Source organism: Colobus angolensis, unplaced genomic scaffold, assembly GCF_000951035.1.
Source record: "Colobus angolensis palliatus isolate OR3802 unplaced genomic scaffold, Cang.pa_1.0 Scaffold80, whole genome shotgun sequence".
NCBI lineage: Eukaryota > Metazoa > Chordata > Mammalia > Primates > Cercopithecidae > Colobus > Colobus angolensis.
In genome coordinates, this window is record NW_012121821.1 from 948,734 (window position 1) to 971,466 (window position 22,733).

At 43.1% G+C, this 22,733-nt stretch overlaps 1 protein-coding gene across 1 annotated transcript in view; it reads left to right on the plus strand.

The window, feature by feature from the left end:
- TBK1 (TANK-binding kinase 1) overlaps nucleotides 1–9,974 on the plus strand; it is an 85,170-nt gene extending 75,196 nt beyond the window's left edge. Inside the window, exon 22 of the mRNA XM_011929377.1 lies at nucleotides 9,866–9,974. Within this exon, the coding sequence (XP_011784767.1) occupies nucleotides 9,866–9,974 (109 nt within the window). The remainder of the gene's footprint in view (nucleotides 1–9,865) is intronic.
- Nucleotides 9,975–22,733: the final 12,759 nt, after the last annotated feature.

Consider the following 22,733-nt stretch of genomic DNA (forward strand, 5'->3'; position numbering starts at 1 on the left):
AGGCAGAGGTTGCAGTGAGCCGAGATCATGCCACTGCACTCCAGCCTGGGCCACAGAGCAAGTAAAATAAAATAAAAAAGAAACAATAAGCTTCTTTGTACAGGCATTGCTTTGTGGATAAAGATGTCACCTGAAATTCCAAAAAGCTCTCTCCTTACCCGCCAAGGTCCAGCAGCCTTCAGTGGGAGCTCTCTGTGAAGACCAGCTCCTGAATTTGCATATGATCCAGAGTCGTTTGTAGGCTAAGACCAGAAACCAGGACTCTTTAAACCCTTTGTCCTACCCTCCCTCCTCCTGTAACTGGAGGAAAGGGGCAAAAAATGCAGGAGAAACAAATGTTTTCAATTTTTTTTCTTTGAGACAGAGTCTTGCTATGCTGCCCAGGCTGGGGTGCAGTGGCTATTCACAGGGGTGATCGCAGTGCCCTGCGGCCTCAAAGTTCTGGGCTCAAGCAATCCTCCCACCTCAGCTTCCCGAGTAGCTGGGATTACAAGAACACGCCACTGCACCCACTACGGGACAAATGTTTTCAATAAAGAGGACTTCATCACCTCTGTTTGATCTCCTGCCCCACAGCCCAGTTCCTGAGCTCATCAGGGTGACTAATTCAGGGAGGAACGGGAAAGCTGCTGGTAGAGAGAAGGCTCCCAAATACCACCCAGATTGCTATCACCACTTGCTAGCTGTACTTGCTCTTTTTTTTTTTTTTTTGAGAAAGAATATTGCTCTATTGCCCAGGCTGGAGTGCAGTGGCACAATCTTGGCTCACTGCAGCCTCCTCCTCCTGGGTTCAAGTGATTCTTCTGCCTCAGCCTCCCAAGTAGCTGGGACTACTTGTGCCACCACGCCTGGCAATTTTTTTTTTTTTTTTTTTGTAGAATCAGTGTTTCACCATGTTGGCCAGGCTGATCTCGAACTCCTGATCTCAAGTGATCCACCCGTTTTGGCCTCCCAAAATGCTAGGATTACAGGCATGAGCCACCATGCCCAGCCTGTACTTGCTCTTAATCATCCCTCTTCCCTCTGTCCTCCAAGCTTCTCCAGAGTGGTGTTTCTAAAGTTCAAGTGTGCTCACATCATTCCCAAGTCACATTGTTTTGTGGCTCCCTACTGCCTACAGCTCTGGCTCTCAGCTGTTGTTCTACCTCCACAACATTCTCACGTACAACACACCCCTAGAAGAAGACCTCTTATACTCAGTGATGTCAAGGTGCCCGGGTCTAAAAAGGGGCCCACCTTCCAGTTGAGAACCACTGACTTTTAATGTGCAAACTCCTTTGCATAGATTCAAGGTCCATGCCAGTCCGGCCCACATGGCCATTTCATCACATCCTCTGCAGCAACCGCATGAGCATCCGTATCATGCTTGGAACCAAGGACAGCAAACTCTTATGCTTGTAGGAATCCCAGCATAACTTAAATGAATAAAAGGAGTTGAGTAAAAGAAAAATCTGAAATAGTGAGAACTATTGCAAGCTGAAGAGTTCGTGTTCCAGCTTCATCCTCTTTATCCAGTTGTTAGGCATCAGGTCTGTCTTAGAGTTGTGAAAATATTTTATTTCATTTGCTCATCAAACTTGCTCTACACGTCTTTGAATATATTTGTAGTGGCCAGACACAGTGGCTCACGCCTGTACTCCCAGCACTTTGGGAGGCCGAGGTGGGTGGATCACCTGAGGTCAGGAGTTTGAGACCAGCGTGGCCAACATGGTGAAACCCTGTCTCTACTATAAATACAAAAATTAGCCAGGTGTGGTGGCATGTGCCTGTCATCCCAGCTACTTGGGAAGCTGAGGCAGGAGAATTACTTGAACCTGGGAAGCTGCGGTTGCAGTGAGCCAAGATTGCACCATTGCACTCCAGTCTGGGTGATGTAGTGAGACTCCGTGTTAAGAAAAAAAAAGAAAGAAAGAAAATATTTGAACTACTTTTGTGATGTTCATTGCCATTTTCTACTCTGAATTGTAGATATTTGTGTATGTTTTAAAATCTGTTTTCAAGATTGTGGGTCTGAGGAGGGCTATAACTGGAAGACTGCTTCCTTTTTTTTAGATGCTGTGAAAGCATCCTCACTCATTTTTCCTTTTGTTTCCCCCCATCTCCTTTTAGCAGGCCTGACTGGCAAAGCCATGCCTGGGTCAGGCAGCTCTTCTCCTCATTGTCCCATATGAACAGTCATACACATTCTCCCACTGCATTTTCAGCCTTTTTCAGTTCCATCTCCTTGGCCTACTTAAGATCATAATGAGCCTTGGCTGCGGAATGGGAAAATGGGCTGGCAGGTGGCAGTGGTGAGCGTGGGCGAAATTCCTGCAGACCCAGAATTTGTTTGCTTCTACATTTCATTTTCAAAGTCTACTTTTTTTCTTGCTGTCTGCTTTGGAGTTTCTTATATTATTGTTCATATTACTGTAGTGTGATCAGAAGCATATAGATCTACTGTCAGAACAGACTTGAGAATAAAGGCCATTTGATTCCTCACTGCTACTGTGATGCATGTGAAAGACAGTATTGAAAGAGGCACATCATCAGCACATTACCTCTGTCCCAAAGACTGCAAAGAGCCTCAAGTGGGAGTGACAAGCCAGGTGAACAGGGAGAGATGTCTGTAGTGAGCTCATCTCCCAAATAGAGCTCATTATTCTAACGATTCCTAGAATTGCCTTCATTTCTCACCATGAGACTGCAGGTCCACGCACTTCAGAACTATCTGGGGTGATTATTTGTACTGCTTTCCCATACCTGGGCAATGTAAGGGCCAGGATTTCTGGAGAAAAATGTATCTATCTTTTTATTTACTTCTTATTTTTAATTGACAGATAAAAATTATATATATATATATTTATGGTATACAACATGATGTTTTGAAATACGTATTTATTATGGAATGGCTAAATCAACCTCATTAATATATGCATTATCTCACATACCTGTTTTTTTTGTGGTGAGAACACTTAAAATCTGTTCACTTGGCAATTTTCAAGTACAGGATACTTTGTTACTAACTATAGTCATTATGTTGTACAATAGAGCTCTCAAACTTATTCCTTCTATCTAGGTGAAATTTTATGTCCTTTGACCAATATCTCCCCTAACCCCTCCCAACTCCCAGCCTTTGGTAACCGCTATTCTATGTTCTGCCTCTGTGAGTTCAAAACTTTTTAAAAAATGTTGTTTGTTTGTTTTTTAATTTTTTAGAGACAGGGTCTTGCTTTGTCACCCAAGCTGTAGTGTAGTGGTGCAATCATAGCTCACTGCAGCTTCAGACTCCTGGGCTCAAGCAATCCTCCCACCTCAGCCACTGAGTAACTGGGACTACAGGCACATGCCACGTTGCTTGGATAACTTTTTAAAACTGTTTGTACAGACAGGGTCTCGCTATGTTGCACAGGCTGATCTTGAACTCCTGGCCTCAAGTGATCCTCTTGCCTTAGCCTCCCAAAGTGCTAGGATTACAGGCATGAGCCACTGTGCCTGGCCCTGAGTTCAACTTTGTTAAATTCCACAAAGAAGTGAGAACATTGCCAGGCGCGGTGGCTCAAGCCTGTAATCCCAGCACTTTGGGAGGCCGAGACGGGTGGATCACGAGGTCAGGAGATCGAGACCATCCTGAGCTACACGGTGAAACCCCGTCTCTACTAAAAAATACAAAAACTAGCCGGGCGAGATGGCAGGCGCAGCTTGCAGTGAGCCGAGATCGCGCCACTGCACTCCAGCCTGGGCGACAGAGCTAGACTCTGTCTCCAAAAAAAAAAAAAAAAAAGAAGTGAGAACATGTGGTAATTGTCTTTCTATGCCTGGCTTATTGCATTGAACGTTCTCCATGTTTATCTACACGATCACAAATGGCAGAATCCTTCTTTTTTTAAGGCTGAATAGTATTCCACCATGTATGTATACCACATGTTCTTGATTAATTCATCCGTCCGTGGACAGGGAAGTTGATTCTGTATCTTGGCTACTGTGACTTGTGGTGCAGTGAACGTGGGAATTCAGTGAATCTGCATTTTAACAAGTTACCCGGCTGAAGCCCATGCTGTCCTCCTCTGAGAACTGCTGAATTGCAGAATCATATCATTGAGTCCCAGTGAGTCCTTCACACTCCATCAAGGTCGCCAGCAGAGAACTGGACTAAGAACAAGGCTTGAGGTCAGAACCTGGTCCTGCCATGTGTTGGCAGATGACTGTAAGAAAGCAGCTTAACCCTTTAGAACCCCAGTGTCCTCTTCTGTAAAAAACAGAAGATAACGACAGTACCTATTCCTTGGGGATGTTTTAAGAATTAAATAAATTAATGCATATAAAGTGCACTAATATGACACACAGTAAGTGCACAATAAATGATAGCTCTCATTTCCTGCCCAATCCAGTGTTTCCCAAATGTCATTCACAGGCTATCTTCACAATTTTTGCTATACTTGCATAACTCTCTACTAGTATTTACTTATTTTTTACTAAGTACCTTACCCCTTTTATTAGCATCATCCTAAAAAGTGATACCTAGGGAATTACTTGATACATGATTATATTTTTAAAATATTAAAATTGATACCAGCAAGGGGGTATGGTGGCTCACGCCTATAATCCCATCATTTTGGGAGGCCAAGGTGGGCAGATCACTTGAAGCCAGGAGTTCAAGACCAGCCTGGCCAACAATGGCGAAATCCCATCTATGCTAAAAATACAAATATTAGCTGAGCATGGTGGCACACGGCTGTAATCCCAGCTGCCTGGGAGGCTGAGGCACAAGTATTGCTTGAACCTGGGAGACAGAGGTTACAGCGAGCTGAGATCAAGCCACTGCACTCCAGCCTGGGTGACAAAGCGAGACTCTGTCTCAAAAAATAAATAAATTTAAATTTCAAAAAAATTGATACAGGTCAGGTGCGGTGGCTCATGCCTGTAATCCGAGCAATTTGGGAGATCAAGGCAGGAGAACTGCTCATACCCAGGAGTTTGAGACCAGCCTAGGCAGCATAGTGAGATCTTGTCTCTCCACACACACACATACACACACACACACACACAAAATGTTAAAAAATTAGTGGGGCATGGTGGTGCACACCTGTAGTCCCAGCTACTTGGGAAGCTGAGGTGAGAGGATCACTTGAGCCCAGGAGGTGGAGACTGCAGTAAGCCGTGATCTCACAGCTGCATACCAGCCTGGGAGACAGAACACAAGATCCTGCCTCAAAAAAGAATTTTAAAAAGAAAGAAAAGAAATTGATACATAACTACTGAAATTTCAAAATGTTGATTTTAGGTACCACCATGGTATGTCAACCACTGTCAGGAAACACTGATCTCATCCAACTTCAGTTCTGGCAACTGAGACTCAGAGTGGTTAAGTGGATTTCAAAGGTCACACAGGGAGTTGCTAGAAAAGCCAGAAATACAGGAATTCAGGTTTCTTTCTAACTAGGTCAGGGCTCTTTATTCCACATCAACCTGCTGGTTTTACAGCGGTCTTCAAAGGCACATTAGAAAGTACTGAAAAAGGAACATCCTTTTGTTAGCCTGACATTAGGAAACTAAAAGAAACCTTATGTATTAAATAGGCTACAAAGGAAACCTCCCTTTAGCATTAAGCAGAAGAGGACATTGAAAGCATAGGTTCACCCCATTTCACCCCTTCCAACCCCGGGGGGGAGCGCTGGATAATGGTGTACAGGGCAGGTGAGGCTGAAGAGGCCCAGCCCTAGCAGTGCCACCTGCCAGGCCCCTCACAGCTGTGACTCATGGTGACTGATGATGCTGGAGACAGGAGTCTGCCAAGGATGATAGCAGCTGGGAGCACAAGCTTTAGCATCACATGGGCCTGGGTTCTAACCCTCTTCACCACTTGCAAGCTTGACCTTGGGCAGGTTACTCAGCCTTTCAGAACCTCAGTTCCCTCATCTGTAACACCCTCACACGTTGCTGAAAAAAATTAACTATTAACTAGAGAAAATGCTTAATACAGCAGAGGTAGCTTTTTTTTTTTCTTTTTTTTTTTACTTCATGGTGCATTTCCCTAGATTCGATGATCATATACCATAAAATACAAGTCGCTTTTAACCACAGCTTCAATGTATTAGGAGACAGGAAACTTGTTAAACTGAGTAGTTAGACCTTAAACGTCCTTTTTAATCATGTGAGTCCACAATTCTAAGTATCTTTAATACAAATGCAATTACTTTCCAAAAGTCAAGTCTTCAGGAAATAAAAAGCACCACATTAAGCTTGTTATTAGTGTTTTTTAAGGGGTTAATATTGAAGATGTAGTAGATATCTGATTTGCCTTGGAGAGACATTTATGCCTTACTTGCAGTTGATCCATGGGTGGACACATACCCAAGCCTGACCAATCAGCATTTTCTAACATCTAGACATAGATGTTTGCTGTAAGTCCATTCAATCAGAGCCAATCCTGGACTCTTAGGAAAATAAGCACTCTGTCTTCTAGCTGTGGGCCTACAGCTGCTGAGAGCCATGCTGCAACCATGAGAGGACTTTCCTGGCAATGGCGCCGTCAAGAGGAAAAGAGAACAGAAAGATGTAAATAGAACAAGGATCGAAGACTTTGTTTGGGTTCCTGGACCCAGCCACACCTGAATGTAGTGTATTACTATACTTATCAGTATAAATTCCCTTATTGGCTTATTTACTGAGATAGATTTCTTATTATTTATAATCAAAATAGTCTCAACAATCAAATAGGCAATATGGTTTGGAAAATATTTTTGGAAAAATACAGAGAAACTTAACCAACATGTTGTTCACCCAAAGTATTACTATGACAAACAAAGAGAAGAGAGAGGTTTCAGAGGACTCAGTCATCATATTTTGTGGCAATTCAGCTTGGTGAGAGATTTTCTTGCTAGTACTATGCTTTTATTCTGCTGAGATCCTGCAAACTTTTCTACCAACCTACTCCCATCTCAGAAGACTTGACTTTGTAACCCTGGAAGTCACCATATTAAGATAATGAACGTATCCATCACTCCAAAAGTGTCCCCATGTCCCTTTGTAATCCTTCTTGTTCACTACTCCATCCCTCTCACCTCTAAGTAACCTCTGATCTGCTTTCTGTCATTATAGATTAGTTTGCATCTTTTAGGGCATTATATAAATGGGATGATACAATATATATTCTTTTTTGTCTGACTTCTCTCACTCAGTATAATTATCCATATTTTATGTGCATCAATAATTCATTTTTAATTGCTGAATAGTATTCCATTGCACAATTTTTTTTTCATAGAGACATGGTCTCACCATGCTACCTAGGCTGGTCTTGAACTCCTGGGCTCAAGCGATCCACCCATCTCAGCCTCCCAAAGTGCTGGGATTACAAATGTGAGCCACTACGCCCGGCCCATTGCACAACAATTTATCTATTTTCCTGTTGATGGACATTTGAGTTGTTTCCACTTTTAGGTTATTGAAAATAAAGCTACTATAAATATTTGTGTACAAGTCTTTGTATGGGCATATGCTTTCCATTCTCTTGGTTAAATATGGAGGAGTAGAATGGCTGTGTCATATGGTAGATGTATATTTAACTTTTTAACAAACTGTTTTTCCAAAGTAGTTGTATCACTTTACATTCTCACTCGAAGCCTATAAGAAAAAGTTCCAGTTGCTCCACATTCTTACCAAAATGTGGTATTTTCACATCTTCATTTCAGCCATTCCAATAGGTGTGTGGTAGCATCTCAATGTGGTTTGATTTTGCATTTCTCTAGTGACTAATAATATTGAGCATCTTTTCATGTACTTATTTGCCATCTCTCTGTCTTTTCTTGTGAAGTCTGTTTATGTATTTTGCCCATTTGTTAACTGGGTTGCTTGGTTTCTAGTTAAGTTTTTAGATTCTTTAGATATTCCTATATCAGACATGATTTGCAAATATTTACTTTCAGTCTCTTGTCTCTTCATTCTCTTAATTGTATCTTTTGAAGAGTAGTTCTAAATTTTGATGAAGTCTAACTTATCAATTTTTTCTTCTATAACTGTCATCTCACCTGGAAAATCTTTGCCCAACCCAAAGTCACAATGATTTCCTCCTATGTTTTCTTCTAGAAATTGTATAGCTTTAGGTTTTACATTTAGCCTTATGATCTACTTCGAATTAATTCTTATATATGGTGCAAGGTATGGATCAAAGTTGATTAAAGAATATGCAAAAAAGGATATGAATATCTAATTGTCCCAGCACCATTTTTTAAGGGGATTATCCTTTTTCCACTGAAGTACCTTTTTACCTTTGTTGCAAATCAGTTGACCGAGTATGTGTGAGTTTATTTCTGGACTCTCTAATCTACCTGAACATTGCTTTTTAATTTTTTTATTGTGGTAAAAAATAGATATAACATAAAATTTGCCATGTTAGCCACTCTTAATTTTACAATTCAGTAGCATTAATGTTAATCACAATGCTGTGCAACCATCACCACTATTTTTTCCAAAATGAACATTTTTTTAACCTCACTTTAAAAATCTTGGGAACTTTGAATTGTATTTCATAAAAACTCCCAGTTTTGTTTTAATATAAAAAAATAATGTTACCTTTCTAGAAAGATGAGCTATGTTTAGCCTGTAGCTTTGTGTGATTCCATGGTCTCCCTCCTTCCCTAGGGTGTGTAAACACCCATTTCAGAACCTCAAAAGAAAGCAGGGAATTTACAGGGACCTTAGAGGTCTTCCAGGAACACCCCTTTGTTTTATAGATGTGAAAAGTGAGAAGCCGGATCACAGGGCTGGTAAGTGACAGAGCCAGCTGAGAAATAAGAAATGCTATTTTTGTGCTGCTGAAGAGTTTGCACCCAATCCTGATGGCCTCCCCTCTACGTGATCTGGCTTTGGTGAAATCAACTCTCCTCTGCCTCAGGACACCAGAAAAGTAAAGCAATGCAATCTTCCTCAGAGGGTTTCACCAAGGGGCAAAATGTCTCATAGTCACCAAAAGTGGGAGATCAGAGAGAGAAAAGGACAGCAACACTGAGCAGCTTTGCACCGTCTCGGGATGGATTGCCGACTGTGGGTTCAGATAGAAAACAGCCCTATTTACAGGGCTGGTTGAAGAATGCTGCTGAGCAGCCTCTCCTCTCCTCTTCATTCTTGGCTATTATAGTGGGTCTTTCCCTCCAAACACTGGGAATTGTAATCTAACCTATCATGTGAAGTGGGGTTTCCTAGTATTCTCAGAAATATTTAGAAAGCAGTACCCCAATCAATCAGCAGCCCTGCTCATAAATGCAAATTTTCTGAACAAGAAACACCCAGAGTTTCTTTCAATGGCTCACCCTTTCAGAGCACTTACTATGGTACTGAATAACAGTCTAAGCACTTTTCATACTTATCACAACTCAGAGAGGGCTAGACATGGTTGCTTATGTCTGTAATTCCAACATTATGGGAGGCCGAGGTGGGAGGATTGTTTAAGTCCAGGGGTTCAAGACCAGCCTGGGCAACATAGGGAGATCCCATTTCTACAAAAAAAAAATTTTTTTTTTAAATTAGGCAGGCATGGTGGCTGTTGCCTATGTTCCCAGCTACTCAGGAGGCCGAGGTAGGAGGATTGCTCCAGCCAGGAGATCAAGATTGCAGTGAGCGGAGTCATGCCACTGTACTCTAGCCTGGGCAACAGAGGGAGACCCTATCTCAAAAACAACAGCAACAGCAAACTCAGTGAGATGGGAACTATTATTTTCCTCATCTTACAGAAGAAATGGAGGCACAGAGAGGTTAAATACATTGCCAAAGGTCACAGAGCTCACCTAAAGTGTCTGGGTCCAGAGGCCTTAACCACCTCCACGGGTGCCTCCAATCAACACTGTGGTCTTAGAGACGCTCCCTAAGCCTCTTCTAACTTGACTTACAGACACAGGTGTGAACATTTGACGGTCCCTGTGAGCAGAGTTGCTGAGCATGCTGGTGACCTCTTGGAAAAATACATGAAGCCGGGGAGTGAAGATAGGCCGAGGGCCTGATCCCTGGTGGGCTCTGAGTCACGCAGGTCAGCCAGGCCTGGCCGGCTCAGCCTGTCACCATCAGCTGTCTCTCTGTGCTCTGCTGCACAGCAGGGCCAGGCTCGAAGATGGGAACTGCGATTTATAAGCTCTTGGGCAAAATCAACTTTCAGGTGAAGAAAACCCACATACCTGGTAGGTTACCCTTGCTTCGGATGGTCTGAGGGCACCAGGGCTGCTGGACAGAACACATCCCCATGTTGGTTCAATTGTTTGTGCCTTTGATGTTACAGAAAGACCCAGCTGGCTTTCAGGGCTAGGGATGCATGCTTCAGCCAGGCCCGCTGTTTTGGTTTCTTGTCATCTGAGTTCGTTTATAAGCCATTTCACAAGTAAGTTTTATTTCTTGTAGGCAAATGTGCTTTCAAATGTTGCATGAGTTAAACAAAAGATGAAAACAACAGGGCTCTGCAGCTTCTTTCTATTACCAGACAGCTCAGGAGGTTTCACTTTCCGTAACAGATGTAACATTAACTCCAGCGTTATTTTGACCAGTTACAAATATAAAGGACATGTGTTTTGCAGTTCAGATTCTTCCTAAAAAGACCCAAGAACTTTTAGGCTAAAGCGATGGCTCCCAGGTCTTTCTCAGGAAGCAACAGAAAATGCATACAGGCTTGCAGTCCTGGAAGGAGAATTGTGGGACATGCCCAGGTAACAGCGGTGCACCTAGAAAATGCTTGGGAGAGCCTGGGGCTCCCTGCGGCTTCGGGAAATGGGTAGATCTTTATTATTAACAAAATCTAAATAAAGCTTTAGCAGAAATTAAATATCAAGGCAGGGCAAGGTGGCTCATGCCTGTAATCCTAGCACTTTGGGAGGCTGAGGTAGGAGGATTGCTTGAGCCCAGGAGTTTGAGACCAGCCTGGGGAATATAGCAAGACTCCATCTTTAAAAAAATGTTGTTGTAATTAGCTGGGTGTGGTGGTGGGCACCTGTAGTCTCAGCCACTTGGAAGACTGAGGCAGGAAGATTGCTTGAGCCTAACAAGACTGTGGTGAGCTATCATTGCACCACTGCACAACCAGCCTGGGCAACAGAGCAAAACTCTGTCTCTAAAAAAAAAAAAAAGAATAAGACAACCTGGGCAACATAGGGAGACCCCATTTCTACAACAGCAGCAGCAACAACAACAAAAAAAACCTAGCCAGGCGTGGTGGTATGTGCTTAAGGTCCTAGCTACTCGGGAGGCTGAGGTGAGATGATCGCTTGAGCCCAGGAATTGGAGGCTTCAGTGAGCTATGATCGTGCCACTGCTCTTTAGCCTGGGTGACAGAGTGAGATCCTGTCTCAAAAATAAAATAGAATAATAAAATAAATTAAATTAAATTAAATATTAAGTAAAAGAGGGAATTTCCCACTTTACTCTCACCAGTGGCTGATAAATGACAACCCCAAGGCTAGTACGGACCTCTGCAAGGCTGGTAGTAGGAAGGAGGGAGCTCACAAGGAGTGGGTGTATGTGTGTGTATGAGAGAGAAAGAGAATAGAGAGACAGAGAGACAATGTGTGTTTTTAGGGTGGGAAGGGATGGAATGGACTTGGAGAGGAATTCTACCTGATCTTAAGCCATGACCTGCTTGTTTGTGGGTAGCGCGATGCCTGCCTTCATGCTAAGTTATGGAAAATGTTGCCAGGCTGTGTGTTTGCCGCGTGACCATCTTACTACCATTATCTAGAGGCTCTTACAACATCAGTAAGTAGTTGTATTTCTAGAATAGCTTGCCTGGTAGTAAGGCACAGCATTATCCTATTTCCTCATCTCTAAGGCACCATCTATGGTGACATACACCGTCACTTATGTACCACTAAGAAAGGAAAAAATGCTGTCAATTTCAGCATGCTGTGCCATTGATGATAAAATGTATGCCCATTTCAGAGATGTTTACATGTAAAAAAAAAAGAAGAGTACTTTTTAATATAGATGAAATTCAGTAGATGGCAGTCCAAAGTTCGTTTGAGTCTTTTATGTCAGTGCTAATCATGTAAATCAGTGGTCCATATAAGAGCATTCCATTCTATTAAAACTACATTTATGGCCAACCATTGTGGCTCATGCCAGGAGTTCAGGGCTGCAATCATGCCATTACACTCCAGCTTAGTTGACGGAGTGAGACTCTGTCTCAAAAAAAAAAAAAAAAAACAAAAAAAACAACCAAATAAACAACATTTACAATAAGGGATAAATAGCTCCCCTATTCTTGTTTGGAGACACAGTCTTGCTATGTTGCCCAGGCTGGAGTGGAGTGGTCAATCACGGCCTGTAGTGGTCATTCACGGCGCACTGTAGTCTCAACTTCCCAGGCTCAAGTGATCCTCCCACCTCAGCCTCCTGAGTAGCTGAAACTACAGGCATACGCCCCCACACCAGCTAATTTTTTGTATTTTTTTGTAAAGACTGGGTCCCTCCATGTTGCCCAGGCTGATCTCGAACTCCTGGGCTCAAGCAATCCTCTCACCTTGACCTCCCAAAGTGCTGGGATTACAGGCATGAGCCACTGTGTCTGGACATGCATGGGTTTTGTTTTCAAGTTGTTTTATTTTCAGACGGAGTTTTGCTCTTGTTGCCCAGACTGGAGTGCAATGGCGCGATCTTGGCTCACTGCAACCTCTGCCTCTCAGGTTCAAACAATTCTCCCGCCTCAGCCTCCAGAGCAGCTGGGATTACAGGCATACGCCACCATACCTGGCTAATTTTGTACTTTTAGTAGAGACAGGGTTTCTCCACGTTGGTCAGGCTGGTCTCAAACTCCCGGCTTCAGGTGATCTGCCCACCCAGGCCTCCCAAAGTGCTGGAATTACAGGCGTGAACCACCATGCCCAGTCTGTTTTCACTTTTTTAAAGTAAGCTTTTAATGGAAGAAAATAGTGGGCCTGCTGTAGACTTGACATTGTAGAGATAAAAGTTAAAAATAATTATAATGGAGAAACAAAAATGCATCAAAAGAATAAATGTTTCCTATATTGTTAATGAATTCCCTCTTAGAATACTGTTGACCAGCACACAGCTCTCTAATTCAATTTGTCTGTGTTGGTTTTATTACCACATAGACACACATAAATAATAACATAATAATTTTATTTCCCATATAAGAAAGCAGAGCCTTGGGACTTAAAAAAAATGGTGCATTGTCTTAAAAGGAGAAACACGTGGAATAAGGAATTGAAATGAATCATATATCCCATTCTATTTTGAATTTAAAGAAGGAATTATATAGGATTTCAGTTCTAGTCCCATTTTGGGGTAGAAAACAGAAGATGAGCAGCCAGGTGAGGGATTCAGTGCCTTTTTCCCTTCAATATCATGTCTGTTTTACTGAATAATAAAATACACAGCTCGTGGTCACATCTCTGTTCTTTGCAGACAAGATCCAGTCCTATTACCCGCCGCCACCCCCCACTGCCTGGCAGAACACAGTTAAACTTCTTGAAGAAGTGGCCTATGCCTACAAACCCGCTCCCTTACCTCTCATTTACTTCAAGGCGAGGTCTCTTTCCCCCTAGACGTCCTGACGGCCAGGTCTCCTGTACTCGGTTCCGTGCTCATCTTCTTGACTTCTCTATGGCACATCACATTGCTGATCAATTGTTTTCTTGAAGCCTTCTTGGATCTTGACTTCCTTGCCCCACACACTCTTGCCTATTTCTCCCCCTATCTCTCTGACTTTGCCTTCTCAGTCCCCCTCGATGCGCACCTTCCTCTGAGCACCTCTTCAGGAGCAGTGTTCTCTCCTTGCCCTAGTTCTTACTAAAATAGAAATAGCTGCCACTTTGTGTGAATTCCAACTCTAGAACATGCTAGAACTTAACATGGTACCTCATTTAAGGCTCACAAGACCCTGTGAGACCCAGCTATCCCCTCTGTCTCACAAACAGTAAGTTGAGGTTCTGAGTAGGATAGTAATGGGTGCAAAGTCTCACAGCTAAAAAGAGGTAGAGACAAAATTCAAAGCCAGTCTGTCTGACACACAATCTGTGCTCTTTCCAAAAATAGGTCACCCTCTCTCAGACTTCTCTCAGTCACACCCTTGACTTCCCATACAACTTAATAAGCTAAACGACTCCCAATCTCCCAACCCCATCTCAGCTCTCCCTCCTGAAGACTCACACGTCCAACTTCTTACTCAACATCTCTGCTCAGTTCCACTGGCATCTGAAGCTCAAACTGCCTAGAACTCAATCTTTAATCTTTCCTATCAGTGTCTACCTTGAGAAAGGCAACCTGGAAGTAATCTTAGAGTCCTCCCTTCCCATATCAAAATCCTGACAATACTAGCTGTCTTTGTTTTCTAGGGATGCCATAACAAAATACCACAGACTGGGTGGTTTAGACAACAGAAAGTCATCTTCTAGTTCTGGAGGCTGAAAATCCAAGATCAACATGTCTGCTGGTTTGGAGCCTCTTGGCTTATAGATGGTCACCTTCTTGCTGCATCCTCACATGGCCTCCTCTTGGTCTTGGCCTCTGTGTTGTCTATGTCCTACTCTCCTCCTCTTTTTTTTTTTTTTTTTTTTTTTTTGAGACAAGGTCGCTCCACCACCCAGGCTGGAGTACAGTAGTACAGTGGCATGATCACAGCGCACAGCAGCCTCAATCTCCCAGGCTCAAGCAATCCTCCTACCTCAGCCTCCCAAGTAGCTGGGACTACAAGTGCGTGACCTCATGCTCAGCTAATATTTTTCTATATTTTGTAGATATGGGATCTCTTCCTATGTTGCCCAGGCTTGTCTCAAACTCGTGGCCTCAAGAGATTCTTCCATGTCAGCTTCCCAAAGGGTTGGGATGCAGGCATGAGCCACTGTGCCCGGCCTTAGTTTCCTCTTCTTGTAAGAGCACTAGTCACATTGGATTAGGGCCCATCCACATGATCTCGTTACATCTTAACTACCTCTTTAAATGTCCTGTCTCCAAATGCAGTCACATGTTGATGTACTAGTGGTTAGGACTTCAACATCTGAAACTTGGAGGCACACAACACAGCCCATAACACTAGTTTTTAGGCATCTTTCAAATTTGACTTTCCATTTTCAGCTCTAATTGTCACCCTTTTAGTTGAGGACTATGCCATTTCTCACAATTATAATATTCTCACCATCATGACTAGTATGCTTTATAAATAATATTGTTATAAAATAATTACATGAGCTCTGTAGAAAACACAGACACCAAAAAAAACACAAATAAAACATAAAATCTCTGTAATCTCAACAACCAAACATAATTAGAATTGATCATTGGCATATATCCTTATCTTTTTTCTATGTATATATTCTTAAAAACTGGGGCTGGGCGCCATGGCTCATGCCTGTAATCCCAGCACTTTGGGAGGCTGAGACGGGTGGATCACTTGAAGTCAGGAGTTTGAGACCAGCCTGGGCCAACATGGTAAAATTCTGTCTCTACTAAAAAATACCAAAAAATTAGCCAGGTGTGGTGGTGCATGCCTGTAATCCCTGCTACTCAAGAGGCTGAGTCAGGAGAATCACTTGAACCTGAGAGGTGGAGGTTGCAATGAGCTGAGATCGTGCCACTGCACTCCAGCCTGGGTGACAGAGCGAGACTCCATCTCAATAAAAATAAAAATAAAAATTGGAATTTTCTTAGTATGCTTTGCATTACTATAACAGAATACCACAGAATGGGTAATTTATAAATAAAAGGAATTTATTTCTTACAGTTCTTCAAGCTGGTAAGTTCTAGGTCAAGGGGCACCTGGTGAAGTCCTTCTTGCTGCATCATTACATGGCAGAGGGCATCACATGGCAAGGGGACAGGAGCATGTGTGTGAGCTCAGTTGTCTCTTACTCTTCTTATAAAGCCACCAGTCTCATCATGGGGGCCCTATCCTGATGGCCTCATCTAATCCAAATTACTTCCTAAAGGCCCTACCTTCAAGTACCATCAACACATGAATTTGGGAATTAAGTTTCCAACACATGACATTCGGGGGACACATTCAATCCATAGCAGAATCATAACATATCTTCTCTTTTGTAATTTGATTGCTTCCATTAACAATGTCTTGCCTGGGTGCAGTGGCCTATACCTATAGTCCCAACACCTTGGGAGGCCAAGGGGGTGGATCACTCGAGCCCAGGAGTTCAAGACCAGCCTAGGCAACATGGTGAAACTCCATCTCTACAAAAAACACAAAAATTAGGCAAGCATGGTAGCACACGCCTGTAGTCATAGCTAGTTGGGAGGCTGAGGTGGGAGGACTGCTTAAGCCCAGGTGGTTGAGGCTGCAGTGAGCAGTGATCGCCCACTGCACTCCACCCTGGGCAATAGAGTCACACCCTGTCTCAAGAAAAAAAAAATTTATCATACCATTAAATATTATTCTCCAACATTATTTATTGATCACTTCGCAATAGTCCATCATATAGATAGACCAATAATAAACTTATTATTAAATCAGTTCATATAGTCTATCTGTATGATGGAATATTGTGGGCATGTGGGTTTCAGGCAGGCCCACCACTCATAGCCCATAGAATGGTCTTTTTGTCTCCATGGCTTACATATGTATCTTCAGAGAACTGAGCTCAGATTCATTCACTGCCATTGCTTCTCTCTTTACTGCCTATTTTATCTGAAGCTTAACCCTGGGTTATAATTTTAGAAACAATGAGATAGTTGGCAGACTGATGGCTTCATTTTAAGTAGTATCTTATGTGAAGTTTACAACTGAAGCCAATTGGAGTTCTTTCCTAAGAAAGCTCCTTAAGAATTTCATTATGTTAGACCTGTCCTGAGTGGGTTCCATTACTAGACTCTTGATGAGAGAAATCTATTTGCTGATGAATAAAATTGTGGCAGCTCTTAGTTATGTGTCATAATGTGGTTAAGAGAAATGTTTTTAAAATGCTTACTTTGGAAACAGTTTGGTAGTTCCTCAAAAAGTTAAACTTAGAATTACTATATGACCCAGCAATCCCACTCCAAGGTATATACCCAAGAAAATGGAAAACATTATGTTCACACAAAAACTTGTCCATGAATGTTTGGCTATTATTTATAATAGCCAACAAGGGGAAACAGCCTAAATGGCCATCGACAGATGAGCGAATAATCAAAATGTGTTACATTCATATAATGGAATATTATTCAGCTATAAAAAGAAATGAAGAACTGACATATGCTAAAACATGTATGAATTTTGAATATTTGATAGGTGAAGCTGTGCTGGTGGCTTATGCCTATAATCTCAACACTTTGGAAGGCCAAGTCAGGAGGATCGCTTGAGCCTAGGAGTTCAAGGCTGCAGTAAGCTATGATTGCACCACTGCGTTTGGTGACAGGGTCGCACTCTGTTGCCCAGGCGGGAGTGCAGTGGTTGAACACAGCTCACTGCAGCCTCAACCCCCTGGGCTCAAGTGATCTTCCCAACTCAGCCTCCTAAGTAGCTGGGACTACAGGTGTGTACCACCACACCTGGCTAATTTTTTTTTGTAGAGACAGGGTCTTGCCATGTTGCCCAGGCTGGAATTCTATTTTTTTCTAACTAAGGCTAGTGTGGTGGCTCATGCCTGTAATCCTAGCACTTTGGGATTATACCTGGGAACCTCCACTTCCCAGATTCAAGCGATTCTCCTGCCTTAGCCTTCCAAGTAGCTGGGACTAGAGGCACCCACCACCACATCCGGCTAATTTTTGTATTTTTAACAGAGATGGGGTTTCGCCATGTTGCCCAGGCTAGTCTTGAACTCCTGGGCTCAATTGATCCACCTGCCTTGCCCTCCCAAAGTGCTGGAATTACAGGCACGAGCCACAGCACCCAGCCAATGTTGTCTTAATTTAAACCTTGCAAAAAGAGAAAAAAAAAATGTATCGTAGCCTAATCTCCTGTCTTTGTGAAAGATATTCAGTCATAGTATGATTGAATTTCAGAGGAGGCCAAGACAGTCTAGGTTTAAATGGATCTGCCTTGTGAACAGATGGACCCCACACAAACTCATTTTTATTACTCCAGGTTGGATGCTGGCTTTTTGAGTAGGGGAGGGGGTTCAATTTCCCTCGGCCTGTTGGATGAATAGAGAACGACACAGATCTAACAGGGAACCTAATGTGCTTTCTCTTTCAGAGGGTAAATATATATGTCATGCTCACTGCCGAGACCTGGTACATCTGGATTATCCACAAAATGGGAAAGTATCAAGCTGCATGCCGACTTCTGAAGTAAGATATTCAAGCAAAAAGAACAGTCAGGTAGGCACTATTGGTGTTTGTGGACATTGTGCATTTGGGTCACTCCCATCACTCATACCCCGTGGTATGGTCTTTTTATCTCCATGGCTTATGTATGTATCTTCAGAGGATTGAGCTCAGGTTCATTCATTGTCATTGCTTCTCTCCTTACCGCCTGTTGCATCTGAAGCTTAACGGTGGATTATCATTTTAGAAACAAGAAGATAGAGTATATCAGTAGTTTTATCCAACAGATTTGTCATAAGATGTGAGGCTTGGCCGGGCGCGGTGGCTCAAGCCTGTAATCCCAGCACTTTGGGAGGCCGAGACGGGCGGATCACAAGGTCAGGAGATCGAGACCATCCTGGCTAACACGGTGAAACCCCGTCTCTACTAAAAAAAATACAAAAAGCTAGCCGGGCGAGGTGGCGGGCGCCTGTAGTCCCAGCTACTCGGGAGGCTGAGGCAGGAGAATGGCGTCAACCCGGGAGGCGGAGCTTGCAGTGAGCTGAGATCTGGCCACTGCGCTCCAGCCTGGGCGACAGAGCGAGACTCCGTCTCAAAAAAAAAAAAAAAAGATGTGAGGCTTTCACCTGCTTGATTACTTGTCACATTCAGGATGCAATCTTATTGACAGACATACTTTCTGCTGCGGAAAATAGGACACGAAATGTAAATGTGTGTGTTCATTGTTTTTTTAATCCGATAAAGAACCTGAGCATGTAGGAGTTTGAGACCAACCTGGGCAACATGGTGAGACCTGCATCTCTACAAAAAATAAATATAAATTAGCTGGGTGTGGTGGTGTGTGCCTATGGTCCCAGCTACTCACCCAGCTACTCAGGAGGCTGAGGCAGGAGGATCACGTAAGACCTAGAGGTGGAGGTTGCAGTAAGCTGAGATTCCGCCACTGTACTCTAGCCTGAGTGGCACAATAAGATCCCATCTCAAAAAAACAAAAACAAAAAAACCAGAGCATGAACACTGTGCTGGGGAAATCCATCAGTTTTTACTGATTAAAGCAAAGATCTTCAACTAGTAGAACTAGTAGATCATGATCTACTTCCTACTAGATCCTCAACCTGGTTTCAGCCAGCATCTCCATCCTCACTCTGTTCTCCTGATTTGCTGAGAGACCAGAAGAGAAGGGGTACAGCTGGCAGTGATGCCTGCTCCTCTGCAGATTCAGCTATAGCATCCCCTCTCCTGACACATCAAGGTTCTTCTTTTTTTTTTTTTTTTTTTTTTGTAGCTGGGACTAAAGGCGCCTGCCAACATGCCTGGCTAATTTTTTTGTATTTTTTAGTAGAGACAGGGTTTCACCATGTTAGCCAGGTTGGTCTCGATCTACCGACCTCGTGATCTGCCCACCTCGGCCTCCCAAAGTGCTGGGATTATAGGCGTTAGCCACCACACCCAGCCACATCAAGGTTCTTCTTAAAAGGTAGGCCATTCTTTTCGGCCAAGCACAGTGACTCACGCCTATAATCCCAACACTTTGGGAGGCTGAGATGGGTGGATTACTTAAGGTCAGGCGTTCGAGACCAGCCATGGCAAAGCCTCGTCTCTACAAAAGCTACAAAAATTAGCGGGGAGTGGTGGTGCGCACCTGTGATTCCAACTACTTGGGAGGCTGAGGTGAGAGGATCACTTGAGCTGGCAAGGTTAAGGCTGCAGTGAACTGTGATCGCACCACTGCACTTCAGCCTGAGCAACAGGGTGAGACCCTGTCTCAATAAAAAAAAAAATTAAAAAAAAAAATTTAGGCTATTTTTTCAAGGGCTTGGGGGCATTTGCATTAAATTATCTGAGTGTCTTGTCAGTTTCTGGGAGCTTACTGGCATGTCTGGAGAGAATTGCTGAAACTAGGCAGCAATATTTATCCTTCCTGCATATGGGAATGAAACTATTTTTCAGTTTGGGCCAAGAGGCTGATTCTCCACTGTCCCCTGACCAATGCTGAGTACAAAAGACCAAATACATGGGTTTGCCACTTGTTTTTCCCTAACAAAGTTAACTCTTGATCAGAACAGTAATAGCTGTTTTGAAGAGTGTGTTCAGTGTGTGTGGTTTACATATGCTAAATTCCCATTCAACTCAATTACACTTGGCAGGGACACAGAAAGCTAATGGGGAATCTGTAAAGGGCATGAATAATAGCTTTTCTGGCAGACTGATGGCTTCGTTTTATGTAGTATCTGATGTGAAGTCTACAACTGGAGCCGACTGAAGTTTCTGCAAAGTTGTATCAGCCTTAAAATTAACTTCAGAAAATGCCTTTGTATCAGGAAGAAAACCTTGGATTGGGGATGCAGCTTGTAATTTAATAGGATGACTTTGGAGAGAGCAGCAGGGATAATAGAGGTATTATGAGAAGCTCTAGGGAGAACAAATATATGTTTGTTCGGCTTGGAAAAAAAATGTAGAGTTGGAATGTAAGGTTTAAACAAATGCTTTTTTAAACAAATGCTTTGCAAAGTTTCTCAAAAGGTACCTGAACTACTGATACTTTAGTAACTCACATTATTTTCTTATATTGATTTTGAAACAGTAATACTGAGCTCTCTGATGTGGCTCTAAACATTTTAGAAAATGATAAGGTATTTTGATATTTAATTTCTTTTAGTTCAATTCTTTTTTTTTTTTTTTTTTGAGACGGAGTCTCGCTCTATCCCCCAGACTGGAGTGCAGTGGCGCGATCTCTGCTCACTGCAAGCTCCGCCTCCCGGGTTCATGCCATTCTCCTGTCTCAGCCTCCGGAGTAGCTGGGACTACAGGCGCCCGCCACCTCACCCGGCTAATTTTTTGTATTTTTAGTAGAGACGGAGTTTCACCATGGTCTCGATCTCCTGACCTTGTGATCCGCCTGCCTCGGCCTCCCAAAGTGCTGGGATTACAGGCGTGAGCCACCGTGCCCGGCCCTCAATTCTTACAAAATTACAGAATTTAAGATTCAGAAGTTGATGTCTTAGGCAGCCCCAGATTTGGTTTGATAGACAACTTTATAAAGATCACGTGAAAGAAGGCTTCCCAACAAGATGAGCATAAAATTATTCTAGATCAGGGTGAGAATCCCCTCATTTAAGAATGCTCCTCTTGGCGGGCCGCAATGGCTCATGCCTATAATCCCAGCACTTTGGGAGGCCAAACCAGGAAGATCACTGGAGCCCAGGAATTCGAGACCAGCCTCGGCAATATAGTGAAACCTCATCTCTACAAAAAATTTTAAAATGAGGCAGGAAGATTGCTTGAGCCCTGAAGGTTGAGGCTGCAGTGAGCCATGATCACACCACTACACTCCAGCCTGGGTGACAGAGTGAGACCCTGCCTCAAAAAAAAAGGGGAAGAAATAAAAAGAGAGAGAGAGAGAGACCATCCTGGCTAACACGGTGAAACTCCATCTCTACTAAAAATACAAAAAATTAGCCAGGCGTGGTGGCGGGCGCCTGTAGTCCCACCTATTCTGGAGGCTGAGGCAGGAGAATGGCGTGAACCCGGGAGGCGGAGCTTGCTGTGAGCAGAGATCACGGCACTGCACTCCAGCCTGGGCGACAGAGCGAGACTCCATCTCTGAAAGAAAAAAAAAAAAAAAGAATGCCACTCTAGCACATAATTTTCTGTATATACACGTAGGTCATAATGATATGTACTTCATAAGGGATCATAAGTATTAGATTATTTCCTGACTATTTTTGCATACCCAAAGTGTGGTGTTATAATACATTGTTTTACTTATTTATTTATTTATTTATTTATTTATTTTGAGACAGAGTCTCGCTCTGTCACCCAGGCTGGAGTGCAGTGGCACAATCTTGGCTCACTGCAAGCCCCGCCTCCCGGGTTCACGCCATTCTCCTGCCTCAGCCTCCCTAGTAGCTGGGACTATAGGCGCCCACCGCCACGCCCGGCTAATTTTTTGTAGTTTTAGTACAGAGGGGGTTTCACCGTGTTAGCCAGGATGGTCTCAATCTCCTGACCTTGTGATCCATCCGCCTCGGCCTCCCAAAGTGCTGGGATAACAGGCGGGAGTCACCGCGCCCAGCCAATACATTGTTTTAATAGTCTATCAAATCAATCTGCTCTTATGAATTAAATACTGCACTTAACTTTTTTTCCTATTGGCTTTAAAGGTGCCAAATGATAAATGCAATAGTTCTCAAGTCATTAACAAAATTCTAAATCTTGTCAATATCTCAGGACCCAGGATTGTAGCCTTTTGGATGTGTGTATCAGCTGATTATGTTAGGTCTCTCAACCCAATTATAATCCCCAATGTTGTTGGTGTCAAGCACTGATAGAGCAATAAACTTCAGAAAGGTTTCAATTTGGTCCTTGAAAAGAACTGTTCAAGCAGAAACTCCTAGAAGGTACAGAATTTAGCCAAGAACCACAAAAACCATTCCCTCATTCTTATTTTGCTCCCACTTTTCCATATGGAGAGGACATTGAAAGATTGTTGGGGCCAGGCATGGTGGCTCACACCTGTAATCCCAGCACTTTGGGAAGCTGAGGCATGTGGATCACTTGAGCCC